This window comes from Falco rusticolus, chromosome 6 (genome assembly GCF_015220075.1).
Source record: "Falco rusticolus isolate bFalRus1 chromosome 6, bFalRus1.pri, whole genome shotgun sequence".
In the NCBI taxonomy this organism is placed as follows: domain Eukaryota; kingdom Metazoa; phylum Chordata; class Aves; order Falconiformes; family Falconidae; genus Falco; species Falco rusticolus.
The window spans coordinates 86,432,612-86,446,866 of record NC_051192.1 but is presented as its reverse complement, the minus strand read 5'-3'; the positions used below and the strand labels follow the sequence as shown (position 1 = coordinate 86,446,866).

At 40.6% G+C, this 14,255-nt stretch overlaps 1 protein-coding gene across 1 annotated transcript in view; it reads left to right on the top strand.

Moving 5' to 3' along the window:
- Positions 1-14,255, top strand: part of MDN1 (midasin AAA ATPase 1) — a 104,191-nt gene extending 89,936 nt beyond the window's left edge. The window contains exons 90-102 of the mRNA XM_037392994.1: positions 1,554-1,715; positions 2,116-2,217; positions 2,381-2,582; positions 3,187-3,354; positions 4,783-4,940; positions 6,515-6,604; positions 7,511-7,626; positions 8,245-8,419; positions 8,925-8,998; positions 9,087-9,201; positions 10,158-10,221; positions 11,931-12,073; positions 13,269-14,255. Coding sequence (XP_037248891.1) covers positions 1,554-1,715; positions 2,116-2,217; positions 2,381-2,582; positions 3,187-3,354; positions 4,783-4,940; positions 6,515-6,604; positions 7,511-7,626; positions 8,245-8,419; positions 8,925-8,998; positions 9,087-9,201; positions 10,158-10,221; positions 11,931-12,073; positions 13,269-13,457 — 1,758 coding nt within the window. The 3' untranslated portion in view covers positions 13,458-14,255. The remainder of the gene's footprint in view (positions 1-1,553; positions 1,716-2,115; positions 2,218-2,380; positions 2,583-3,186; positions 3,355-4,782; positions 4,941-6,514; positions 6,605-7,510; positions 7,627-8,244; positions 8,420-8,924; positions 8,999-9,086; positions 9,202-10,157; positions 10,222-11,930; positions 12,074-13,268) is intronic.

Below are 14,255 nucleotides of genomic sequence, written 5' to 3'. Positions count from 1 at the left end.
ACTACATTTGCGGGAAGGCATGTGTGTGTTTTATTTTTTGTACCTTATACATGACTTAAGAAGTGGATGTGTTCTGATACTCTGAAACAGATTTGACATTGGTAAGTGTAATGTTAGTGAGAACCTTTGTCAAGATAACAGAGATGTGCTTACTACTAAACTGGTGTATTTCTGTCATCTTTATTCCTGTTACCTCCTTGGCCTTCTGTTAGAATGGACTGTTTCAACTGGAAGGGACCTACAGCAATCATCTGGCCCGAGTGCCCGACCAGTTCAGGGCTGACCAAAAGTTAAAGCTTGTTGTTAAGGGCATTATCCAAATGCCTTTTAAACACTGACAGGATTGGGGCATCAACCACCTCTATAGGAAGCCTTTTCTTGACCTCTTGATCACCGTCACAGTAAAGAAATGCTTCCTAATGTCAGTCTAAATCTCCCCTGGTGCAGCTTTGAACCATTCCCACACGTCTTATCGCTGGACACCAGCGAGAAGAGCTCAGCACCTCCCTCTCCGCTTCCCCTCCTCAGGCAGCTGTAGAGAGCAATGGGGTCGCCCCTCAGCCTCCCTTTCCCCAAGCTAGACAAGCCCACAGTCCTTAGCCGCTCCCTGTAGGACGTTCCTTCCAGCCCTTGCGCCAGCTGTGTTGCCCTCCTCTGGATGCATTCAAGGACCTTCACAGCTTCGCAAATTGTGGGGCCCAGGACGGCACGCAGTGTTCAGGGTGAGGCTGCACCAAGGCTGGATACGGCAGGATAATCACCTCTCCTGACCGGCTGGTTACAGCGTGTCTGACGCACCCCAGGGTGCCGTTTGCCCTCTTGGCTGCCGGGGCACCCTGCTGGCTCACATGGAGCCCGCTGTCAGCCCGCACCCCCACCCCTTCCCTCGGGGCTTGTGTCCAGCCACTTCTCTCACAATGTGTACTTGTGTCCAGCATTCCTCCGTCCTAGGTGCAGCACCTGGCACGTTGACTGGTTAAATTTCATCCCATTAATCATAGCCCAGCGCTCCAATCTATCTAGACCCTTCTGCAAGGCCTCTTGCTCCTCAAGAGAGTCACCGGCACCTCCCAGTTTGGTATCATCAGCAAACTTGCTAACGGTGCATTCAGCTCCTGCATGCAGATCACTGATAAATATATGGAACGGCACTGGCCCTAGAACTGAACCCTGCGGAACACCGCTGGTGGCCGGTCACCAGCCAGATGTAGCCCCATTCACTACAACCCTCTGAGCCCTGCCCTTCAGCCGGGTCTTCACCCAGCACACCATGAACCCGCTCATCCTGCAGCTGGACAACTTCAGAAGGATGCTGTGAGTGACAGTACCAAAAGCCCTACTTAAAACCCAGAAAAACTACGTCTGCTGCCTTCCCTTCATCCACTGGGCAGGTGACCTTATCACAGAAGGACATCATATTAGTTCAACAGGACTTTCCCTTTGTGAACCCATGTTGACTGTGCCTGTTGATTCCATTATTGTTTAAATGCCTTTCAATAGTACCCACTTTCCAATGTTGTTTAGAATGTTAAAATAAACTGATGTTATTTCAGGAAGAAGAGGGTAAGGATAACTCAGAGATGGATGAACAGATCCCTGAGCCTGAGGAAAGAATGGAGCATGAAACACAAGGGCAGACTGGGCAAGAAAACCTGCAGAGTGACAGTGCTGTTGAGCTGGCTGGAGAGGCTTCAGAGAGAGACCAGTCTAAAGAGGTAAATTACGTAGGAGTATCCGAGTTAAAAATGCTGAATTTTGAATGTTTTCAAGTTACAATCAAGGAACTGCTGCCATACTTTTAAAAACTGTGTACAAGATTCAATTTTTAGAACGCCAATTATAAATTCACTGGAAAAATTGAAGACAGTGTAGATACCTTCATAGCAGTGAAAACGGTGTGTGTGGTAAGTTTAGACTGACAGTTGAGCTGCAGAACTGTCTTGTCTGCTCTCCACAAGAATAGTACTTGCAGTTGTGAGCCATTTGTCATTCGCAGCAGAAAGCAGCACAGCACTGCATGCACTTCAACTTCTGAACTTTGTCTACAACAGCTGCTATTTTCAGTTACAGTTGTGATTCGTGATTTTTGATAATTATTTTTTCCCCCCGCCTCAGGAAAATGGAAGTGGAGCTTCAAGTGCAAATCAGTCAGAAGGACATGAATCCACACGCATGGCCCGGATGGCTTCTCAGAAGCAAAGCAGAAAAAATACCCAGGTTCATCTCTTCTTTTTAATTTTTATTTTTCTTATTTTAATGTCTTAATATTAACCAACAAATAGGCAGGACTCAATTTCTCCTTGTCGGAACTCTTGTTCTAATCAGTGTTTGGTTGCAGCTCACTTGAAGTTCATGGTGTTAATTTGGGGGGTTTTTCCAGAGTTTCAAGAGGAAACCTGGTCAGGCAGACAATGAACGCTCAATGGGAGACCACAATGAACACATCCACAAGCGATTGAGAACCATAGAATCCAGCAGTGAAGCAAAGCAGAATACAACTCAGCCTAAACAAAACATGGAGGAGGCTGATGCATTCGAACATATCAAACAAGGCTCTGAATACTATGATGCACAGACATATGGTACGTTGGTATTTCTGGCTGTAAAGAGTTGTCATTGCAGAATCAAATCCTGAGGTGCTCCTATTTTCTGTAGTTTTTCAGAGTATGTTTTTTAAACGTATGTTTAAAGTCCTTGCTTTGGTTTAAGATATAGCACCATTTCACTACAGTAAGTGCTACTTGTTGGCAATCAGGTTCAAACTAACGATAACATTTTTGAAAATACTGAATTCACTCACAAAAATGGATTTCAGTTTAAGAAACTAAATTTGTCTTCTCCAAGTCTTGTTTAAATTATTTTGAAGCCCAAACTGCTACCACATGTTCCAAATATTTAGGAAAACGCAACAGGTTCTTTATTCTGTATAAACAAATGGATGTTTCTTTAAAAACATTACTTTAAATAATTTGGTTTCTCTTGAAGTAACTATTTTATTCATCAAGTTTTCAGAGCAGTAGCTCATTGACACAACATGGCACAGCTCAGTGAAAGATAAAACTGAGGTTTGAGACAATAGCTCCAATCTCTTCTGAAGTTCACTAAAACTGACAGGCAGTGGCCTCAGAATACAACTTTGCTATTCCTTCCTCGTTCCCCTTAACAAGTATTGTTGCATTTGTACAGATGTAGCTAGCAAGGAGCAAGAGAAACCTATTATGCCTCTTGAAGAAAAGGAAGAGGGAGATTCTGAAGACACAGAAATGGAAACAGAAATGCAGAACAGCGAGGATCTCAAAGCAGTAGACACAGAGGAGCTGAAGCCAGAAAAAAAGTCTACTGCCACTAAAACTGGTATATTAGCTTAAAAAAACATTCTAAACGTATGCTGATATGCATCTTTAAATGTATATGTAGGTATTTCTATTTACATTTAATGGATGAGTATACGTTTTACAGGACTAAAACATCAGTTCTCAATTGAATTTTTTGCAGCAGTATTCTTACTCCTGCCTAGTAACCAGCATTATTAGCCTTTGCTAAGTTGGTTGAGTGACAGAGGGGTTTGCTGCTTTCTTTCCAGTTAATGGTCTCTCGTCTTTATCTGCTTCTTTGAAGTGAAGAAGTAAAAAGCACACATTGTTAGACATATGCCAATTAATTAAGTGAGTTGGCATCATAACAATGCATTCCAGTGTCACCAGCATCAGCACCACGTAACTTTTTTTATGCGTAGCTTCTGACAAAACGTCAAGGAGGTTGAGGAGCTGGTCTGAACAACATCCTGTGCGGTAGCACTGAAGTGTCACTCTCTGACTGCTTTCTTCCATAAGTGGGAATGAAACAAACCTGAGTTGCCATAACCGAATGTGGCTATCAGATGTGAATTGTTAGTAGATGAGAAGATGATAGGTCTGACTTGTCAGCCACACAGCCCACACAAACAACATAAGCGAGATATAAATAAGTATCTCCTGCCAGTTGCAACAGAAGTATTTAATTTTGATGAACCTAAGTAAATGACGCTAGCTTGGAATTCTGCGTGGTTTTCTTATCAAACAAAGCAAAAGCTGGCTGGAGAGGGGAGACCAAATTCACCTTCTTGCCTCCCACTCCTTTCAGGCTCAATCTCTTCATTTAAATCTCTTGCTAGACTCATTAGCGTGTACAGGCATTGGTACAGGCATGCGTGTAGTCAGTCTGGTTTTCCACGTGATTCTCTATCAGTATGTTCTAAAACACTAGGATCTTTGAAACATTTCCTACAAGTAGAAACAATTATAAAATCTTTGGTCCATTCCTTTATTTGTAAATTGATTTCTGATTTATAGGAAACTGTTCCATTACAAAACTAGACAGGAAATATAAGAAAAGATTGCCATTTGTTTTAATGATGATTTTCTGAATGTTTTGAAATTGCTTTATACCTCCTGTCACTCTGTCAGAGAGGCCATGAAGCTCAAAAATGCACTTCATGAATGGAATTTTCAGGTGTTAAAAGATCTGTTCACTAATATTTTGTTCATTTGGCAAAAAGGTTATAAGACAAGAAAACAATTTGCATAAGTAATTGGCATATATTCCAATGAGTTGCAGTGAGTTGCAAGGTGTGTTCATCCTATTCCTAGAACTGATTGTCTCAAAATTTGTGCACTTCTCTTAAAATGATGTCTGGGTTGCACTACAAAGCATGTTAGACACTTTGTTAAAGAGTTGAGATACAATATTGGTTCTTGCATTATGTGAAGTCCACAAAGCATGTAATTAGTTCTGTGATTGTAGGAGCAAGTGAAGTGGAGCCAGAGATCCAAACTTTTGACTCTGAGGATGTCAACAAGTCTGCAACAGAAAAGCATCCAAAGGTGACTGAAGAGAAGCCAGAGAGAAGCAAGGACTCGACCATACATACAGCCCATCAGTTTTTGATGGATACTCCCCAGGTATGATGTCCAATGTGTCGTCTTATAATTACAGCAGTAGAAACAGACTGTTTTATTTGACCTGTGTTAATGAAACTCTGTAAATGCAAAAGTTTAAAATTACTTTAATTCACACAACTCAGTATCTTGCCGTTCTTTAATAGCAGAACGGAAAGTAGCACACAACAAACTGCTGTTTATGCAGCTGAATGATGACTTTAAAATGACAAGTTCTCTTCATCCTTATGTGAGAAGGTCCCATCCTCACTCTTTTAAAAAGAAGCTTTTGTTTTTGTTACTGTCAAGAGCCGTGTTGCTTAGACGAGTCTGCTGATCAAATGCTTGGACAGAGTGGAAAGCGAGGGGCAAGGGGGTGTGTGCCTGAAGATAAAGGGTTCAGAGCGATGAGAAAGCTGGGCATCAGTGACTTTAAAACATCGTTGTGTTCACCGCAAAGTATTCACCTCAGTTAATTCATCACAATATATTACTTCCTTAAAAAAGCTGACTGCAAGTGTAGAACTTCTGTGAGCCTTTTATGAATGTCTCCATTGAAAAAATATTATTGTAGCCTAGAAAATCCTAGAGCTTCATTTAACACTCAGTTTCCCACTATGAACTGTTAGTTGTGAAAAAGCACATTTTATCATAAAGAGCTATGGCATAGAAGCAGTTGATTCTGGATAACCAGTTGATAAAGTAGGAACATTTTCAGTGATTTAGAAGTGTTGACCTTTCATGCTTAAAATATTGTGTCCTGAGTACGTACTTGGAGGGCAATGTTTTACTATTCCTATGCAACACGGAAGGGACTGTGTGCCAGCTATACCTGGTACTTCCACGTTAATGCTAAATGCTGTAGCTCGTTGGAAGAGGGCTGCTGAATGCAAGAGTGTTCTCCTGTTGCCAGAATAAGTTAAGTGCCTCTTTGGTTGTGGTGGGTGGGTGGTGGGTTTTTTGTGGGTTTGTTTGTTTGGTTTTTTTCAATTGACATGCAAAACCTGAAACGGGAGGGGGAGATCTTGCAGAAGGGGGGAACGTTGCTTTGTGGAGAAGCGCAAGTCTCTCTTTCAGCAAAATGGAGAGGGAAGAAGCCCCCTCCTTGTACATTCTTCCTGCCCTCCTTAAACCTGCAGTAGGTAAAGAGAGGGACTGCTGCTACTTCTTGAGGAATGAGAAGTTATTGGTACTGTTGAGTTCGCATTCGTAGGTGTATTTTCCCTAATCCATAAACCTGCACACTGTGCAGACCATGTACTGCTGTTTAGCTAAACTATGGTTTTACAAGTCAGGAAGAGAAGTTGTCCCTGAAAGCACAACAGAAGTAAAAGAAATGTATTAATAGATGCTTCTAGCTTTGTTTCTGTGTTGATTGTGTCACAGGTGCAGGTATTTGTGGGGAGGTATTTATCCTTTTTGTACACAGAAGGTATTAAAAAAAAATGGAGATTTAGAATCTTCATTTAAGTTTTTTTTCAGATACTTTTGTGTCTAAAAGAGTAAGAACAATGCATTTTACCTTTTTTATAGTTTGGGGATCACCAGATGTGTTAACTTACTTTTCTGTCTCATAAATCTCATAACTACACTTCTAGCATGTTGTTAGAGATCCTGAAGAGCTAAGAAAGGAACTTGAAAGGCAACTGGAAGCTTGGCAGACACAGCAGTCTGGAACTCCAGATGAGGTTTGTGACCTTGTTTTAATATAAAATTGTCAAAGAATGCTTCATTGCATTATTTTGTCTTGGTTTATGCCGAAGCATTTAGGAAGCCAAGCAGGCTGGAATCTAAATATTCAAAATCACATTATTTAGATACTACTTTTGTTGTTAATGTCTAACTTGTTCTGAAAAAAAATTACATTATTCTTCAAGCAGGGTGATGTTTCAGTTCTTGTTTTGAGCATTCTGTGTGCTGTTTGCAGAAATATACTGTGTTGATAATGACTTAAAATTTGCATAGTTAGACACATTTTTCTCAGCCCTGCCAAGCTCCTTCCACTTTGAGTTGTCACCTCTGCAGTTAAATGCTGGACGCCGCTTTCACAAAATTACGATCAACAGAAGCATCTCCTTTGGTTGCAGTGGTGGAGTTTGAACTAACCAACAGAATATGGTACTTGCTCTGACTGCCCTAGTCATGAATTGTAAACCATGTTTGGAAGTAATTCCTGAATGAAATTGCCAGTATAGAGGCTTAACAATTTTGCTGAACTTTGCTGAAATTTGATTTTTGTTAGTCAAGAGAACCGAGCAGACTTTATGGTTTACTTTGCTGTAATACCAACTATCAGTTGGTGGCTGTTACAGGATTTTCCTGTATCAACAGCAACACCAAAGTTGCTTTGTGTACTGCTAGAGAAATACTCACTGCACATTGCAGCTGTGTAGCAGCAAGGAGCATGCTAAGTTGAATGCAAACTGTCATCTTTATAGAGTGCTTACAAAACATCCACAAAATTTCAGCTGATAGTTACCTGCTACCTCCCCCTTAGTACATGGGAGTTTGTTTTGGTTTTTCAGGCAGCACTTGCCAACTTCTTGTCTTTTCATAATTCATTTCTATTTATTTCTGTATGTATGATGTTTTAGGAGAAGGAAGCAGCACAGTTGTGGCAGAGGTATTTAGTACTGACAGCTCCTCTATCACAGCAGCTTTGTGAACAGCTACGGCTCATACTGGAACCCACTCAGGCAGCCAAATTGAAGTAAGTTGGGTCTTTCTGAAGCTTTTTGTTTCTCTAAACTCTTGGGTTTGGAGGGCTTTAACCTCTCTATGACTTTATGTTGTTCTTACTTTATAGCAATTATTCCTGTTGGTAAATGCATTTGTTTTACTTTTGTGTGGGAGCACTAGTCTATTTTATGAAATGCAAACATGATAGAGTCATAGGTACCAACACTGAGCGTATTGCCTCCTATTTTTTTTTCCTCTGTGCAACGGGTGACCAAACCAACTGAAGTGCTGTTGAGTCAAAGACAGTGTTAAATTTCAAGTGGCTTATGTTATTTTTAATGTTAAGTTGGTTGTTTTGTTTTCTTAAGAGATCTAGACTTGTTTCAAAATGGAGGAGTCTAAATTCAAGGTTTGCCTTCCATTTTAGGCATGTAGATTTAAAAACTTCTTTTAAAAAAACACTGAGTATCCATTTTGCATTAAAAATACAAGACTTTTTTTTGTATGTACCAAAAAATGAATATTAGAACTACTGAATTTTTTTTATAATATTCTACAAAATTTTGTGGTTTGGTGCCTGTGCTCAGATTTCCAGAATGAGGTATTTGCTGATAATCCCTGTCACTGTATTTTTCTTCTTCACTTTTAGAGGAGACTACAGAACAGGGAAGAGATTGAACATGCGTAAAGTGATTCCATATATTGCCAGTCAGTTCCGAAAAGATAAGATCTGGTTGCGAAGAACCAAGCCCAGTAAACGACAGTACCAGATTTGCTTGGCTATTGATGATTCCTCTAGTATGATAGACAATCACTCTAAACAGGTAAAATAAAACATTGGAAGAAGTATGAAGAAATTGCCTTTTTTTGATGAGTGTGTCAGCTGCTGACTTGTTTCATACAGAGCTGGTGGCTGTTGGAAAGCCACTGGAAAATTATTTTTTGCAGCCTACAAAAGCCCATAACTTGCTTACCTATGCAGTTCATTGGATGGTTAAATATTAGTTCATCATGGCTCACCTGTTGAGTTTTCATTTATTAAAAATGTGTGTTTCCTTCTAAATAGTTATTTCAGTGGTTACGTCATTAGCCTGCCTGAAGTGGTACCTCTAAATCAATCAGCTGAAGCCTTCAAGTAGAACTAGTGTGTCTTTATTGCAAGGGCTATCTTGCATAACTCTAACAGGGAAAAAAACAGGCACTCTTCATTATTTATTTTTTTTTACTAGACAATAAAAGTAATTTCAGTAACATTCATCATATTTAATACTGAGCTGTGAGTAAACTTGGAATATTCTATTTTTGATACAAGGCTTTTTTCTTTAATAGCTAGCATATGAATCCCTGGCAGTTATTGGAAACGCACTGACACTTCTAGAAGTGGGACAAATTGCTGTGTGTAGGTGAGTATATTAGAAGTCCTGACTTTTCCTCTAGACTTCAGAGTGTAAGTATCGGTTTCACACTGAAACATTTTTTTCTTTTCTAAAGCTTTGGAGAGACTGTTCAGCTGCTGCACCCATTCCATGAACAGTTCAGTGACCAGTCAGGGACACGGATATTGCGTCTTTGCAAATTTCAGCAGAAGAAGACAAAAATAGCCCAGGTACACAAGAATGCCTCTAGGGCAACAGGTTGGCAAATCTTTTCCAGACATGAGGAGCTTCATGCTTTCGTGATCGTTTTATAACGTTCACTGGTCATTTATATTTGAGAGTGTGATACCTGGGTAGATAACAAAGAGATAAAATGCTCACAATTTTGAAGTGATAGTATTTTCTCACTTCTAGTTCTGATGTATGCCACTTTTAAGCATCCATCTTTCTCTGTTTGTATTGGGTCTTTAGCAGTACTTTGGGTACAAGCTGTTGGGTACCCCTGTGCCAAATCCCATCAAAGTCTGTGGGAGTTTAGGAGGTTTCTGTGTTCCATGGATTTCACTGGAGGAGGAGGAGGAGGAAGAGCATCGTGTGTTTGTCAGGCTGTAAGTTTGTCAGACTGGACTGATACCTGAAGATAACTTTCCTGGACAGCTGCAGAGTCCTCTTCTTTTAGGAAGGTTCTTGCAGTCTTAACTTTCCAGACTTGAATAAGATCTTCCATTAATATAAAACAGAAAAGGAGGAGACCCAAATAGCTCAACGGTAGTCTTACAATTGTTGAAACTGGGAGGACTTGACAGTTGATGTCCTTCATTTTAATGGGGAATATGTAACTAGATACTTCTGTTGCAAGTTGAAGCCAAAGAATTTCAACCTAGAAATAGGATGTGTATTTTTAATGGTGCCATTAATCCATGAACAATTTACTGAGGTTTTGATGGCTTTGTTAGCACTGGAAGAATTTTAAATCCAGATTGAAGGCTTTTCTGGAGATTCTATAGTTCAAAAATACTTACTAGTTTGAAGCAGGAGTTAATACAGGAAAATGCCGAGGACTATCTGTGTAGGTGGTCAGACTAAACTATCTTGTATTTAAAATACAGAAGTGTGTTCTTTAAAAATGTTATCATTGTTTGTGATTTCATGATGAAATAACTTAAGCTTCTTGTTTCCTCTGTAGTTTCTAGAGTCATCAGCAAATATGTTTGCTGCAGCACAACAGGTGTCTCAAAATAGTAATCCTGGTGAGCTTTTTTTTTTTCTGTTACTATGCTCATTGCTGCTCGCTACAGGCCCAAAGCAGTATCCTGACAGAAAGGCTCCTAGCTCTGAGAGAGACATCACTTGCATTTAGGGCTTTGGGGTTGGTTTTGTCAAAAGAAATCTTGAAATTACATCTAAAGACATCTTGAAATTTACATCAAAAGACGCCTATATCGTATCTGTCAGTAATTCACTGAAATTTTGTTTAAGGCTCTTTGAAAAGGCACACCTTGCTTGTTCCCCTTTATGTTATGTTTCCAGATTGTGTTTAAGTCCTGGACACTGCCTGCTTTAGGGCACTGTCCAGCTTCCCAGTGACCTTGACTCCCTAGGCACTTCTGCTCTTGCTTGAGAATTTGATTCTGTAGGTATCGAGAAGCACACCGTTCCAAGGAGGGTAAATGTTTGCCTCCTACCTGCCTTTCACTGTGGTGCAAGTTGAAGTCGTGGGCTGTTTGAATTGCCCAGAAAAGCTGGAAGGCTTGTTACCTCACGTCTGACCCACATTTGGCCTAAAAGACTGCTTTGTGCTGTTGTCATGGTGGCACCCGTATTTGTAAATTTCTCGTAAAAGTACTCCCGTCTGGCATTTATAATCTATAGCTGCTTTGCCACAGGGTGGCCAGGCTGCCGGAATATTCTGAGGGAGAGCAGTATCCAGTCGTGTTGAACTGGGCTGGGATGCAGCAGCAATCGGCTCCCTAGAATCAAGGAGCTAGCGAGAGAACAGGCAGTAGGATCCATCACCCCTGCTTGTAAAAAGACCAAGCCCTGTCCCGGTTGCGGCCTGCCTGCAGAAAGGGAGCCAGTGCTCTCGTCACTCCCCAGCCATTAAGTTGCGGAGGGAATGGGACAGAGGGGCTCGCGTTTCCCGACTAATTACTGTGATTTCCCTTGTAAGTAAAAGATTATAGATACATAACTTAGAATGTTCCTTTGGAGGGATATATCTGTCTCCGACTCTGAGGGCAGCTTGCACCAAGTACCGTGTCTCCAGAAAGTGGCCGGTGCGGAGGAACGCGGCAGCTGCTCCGGGTGTTTCGGGAGCCTTACTTCGCAGTGGCTTTGCCTGGTCCCGAGGACTGAACGCCCCGGAGTGGTTGGACTGCCTTCACACTGTCTCTGGAGCTATCTTCTGCTTTAAGTTCCTCCAAAAGTCACCCACTGTGGGCAGTCCGGGGTTGCCAAGCCCAGTAAAGTGGGGACAACAGGGAGACACATTTCAAAAGCCTAGTCACAGTCTAGGGTGAAATGCTGACACAAGTGCACCCATAGGTGGATTCTTGATTTACGTTGCAGCAGCTGCTGCTCTGCTGTGGTAATGATCTGCTGGCTGGAGCCCTGTAATTCAGCCAATATTTAACTCCTAGGCGCTAACCTGGCATGAATGACGAGGCCATAACTAGTTTCATTGGTGTTTTCCATGCCTTTCGTCCTTGATTATGGGACTGATGGACTGGGGTGTTTTCCCCCAGTTATTCTCAGGGGTTTAACAAACCACTGAGAAACTTTTTCTTGGCCCTGGTAACTGCAACTTAAGTCACAGAATTCTATTTGATAATGACTTCATTTCCTTATGAATACTTGTTTTTTCCATTATACCCACAGGGCTAATAACAAGATAGTCTTTGTTTGTCTTTTAAATGGATTACTCTAATTTACTGGAATATTTAATGTTCTTTGTGCTCAGAAACAGCACAGCTGCTTTTGATTGTATCTGATGGAAGAGGCCTTTTCTTGGAAGGCAAGGAGCGAGTGACAGCAGCAGTTCAAGCAGCTCAGAATGCCAATATCTTCGTTATTTTTGTAGTGTTGGACAATCCGAATTCCCGGGTAAGTAAGTGAACAAGGGAGAAGTATTCTGCTGCAGTGAATGAGAAATTGATAGGAATCTTTTCGTTGTCTTTTGTAGCCTAATTTCAGGTTTTCATAACATCTGTCAGATCTTCTATGATTTGTCCCTACTATGATTCTTATCCTCTTTTGTATTTAAAAAAAAAAAAAGACTTCCATGCCACAGAACAGCTAAGTAAGACCTCTTGTATTCAAATGTAATGATTGGAGATTTTGGCCACTGGAGAAGTAGCTGGTAGGTTCACAGATTCACAGTTTGAGAGATACTTTTTTCAGTCTCACTTTTGATTCAAATTGATCATTTCTGACAGCGGTCTCCATTTGATGTGGCAGCTGGAGCCAATATGAGATTACACAGGAAGAAGTATACGAGATTTAGTGCCTGCAAAGCTGGGTACTGCATTTGGTTTGAATTATGTGGTAAAGACTAATTTTGCTGTTCACATTTTCTTCCTGTATCTTTATTTTTCCATACAAAACTCATCTGCTATATTTATTGTTGAAAAATTAACCAACGGTTCTCTTGCTGGCAAACTATTGTAAGGTTCTGATGAAACCTGCCCATAATGTCAGGTGAAAATTCTGGGCAGTGAAATTACTTTTTTTTTTTCATAAGCTTTATTAATTTTCTGAGCTGCTACACTGGGAAACTAAGAAATTACTTTCCAAGAAGCACAGCTGGAGTTTAATCTGATTTTTGAGTTGGTAGTATTTGTTGAAATATTATAAAATAATTTGCTGAAGAATCTTGTATTGGATCGCTGCACAGATGCAAGTTGAACTCAACCTTAGAGAGCTTACAGCTGACTGTCGGGAAGGCATCAAATGTGTAAAACTGGAGTGCTTACAGTAAACTCAAATCATAAAATACGAAGGAAAGACAGGATTTAATTATGGAACTTGGTATTGCAGAAGCTTAAGCTTAGTCTCTTCTAGTCTGTGATTTGTTGATTAGAGCACTTTATTTAAAAGGGAAAAAGTACTTAACTGCTTTGTGTTCAGCTTTTGCTTTGATTTACCATTGGATGCTTAAGGCTGTTAATCTTAAAACTCTTTTATTAACTTTTAGTTTAACAGAGGAGGAATTAGAAGTACTTGAAAAATGGGATAAATGATATCAAAGGCCTGTAAAAAATGCACGTGGTTTAGTAGTAACATAAATTCTTTTTTACAGGATTCCATTTTGGACATTAAAGTACCTATATTCAAAGGACCTGGAGAATTGCCTGAAATCAGATCCTACATGGAAGAATTCCCATTCCCGTTCTACCTGATCCTCAGAGATGTGAATGCGCTTCCAGAAACTCTCAGTGATGCACTCAGGCAGTGGTTTGAACTGGTGACTGCCTCAGATTCTTTGTAGACTTTCTAGACTAAGTCAATACCTGACTGCTGCTAAACTGCTGAAATGTTATGAAACTGCGTTTGATCGGAGAGTTGATGGGACAGAAATCTTTCTAACTGGGATTAATGTGCAGGAGCTGCCCTCTGGCAGTAGGGCTGCACAAGACCAAGATGGTTTAGGTGCGTTCTGTCACGATTGTCAGAGGACAATTATGCAATGGTGAGAGACTATCACAGTCTTTGGTTGCCTATTCCCACAGATAATGTAAAACTTAAAACTTTGTTCAACTTCTCTTGTAACAACTTACTGCTTTGACAAAAAAGTATTTGTAATGTTCACGGAGGTAAAATTATTCCTGCCACTGTCTACTGCAATAAGAAAAATCGGTCTTGCTTCTGGGAAGGCATTTCTGCATTAGAAGAACTTCAGGTGTCTTGTAAAAAAATCATTCTTTAGCTTCACCCTTGTGGCTGGTGCCTCTGTGGGAAGGACTGGGGGAGCAGGAGAAGCAGATGGTTTTAAACAACCAAAAAAGTAAGTACTTGAATACTTGAAACTATTCTGCGGTTTAACACATCCTATTTAATTATCGCCAATTTTTGCCTGATAGTATCAACAGGGAGTTTTATGAGTCACGCCGTACGATAACCCCTGTGGAAGCAGTTTACACTGTGAAGTTTGCCCCTCTGTCCCGGCAGGCGCTAAGGAGAAGTGTCATTAATCTGATGGCTTAGAGCATGGACATGATTTTTCATTGCTGAAGCTATGCATCTTATATTGTCTGTACTAATAAAAAGAAGTTACCGCTGTTTGTAA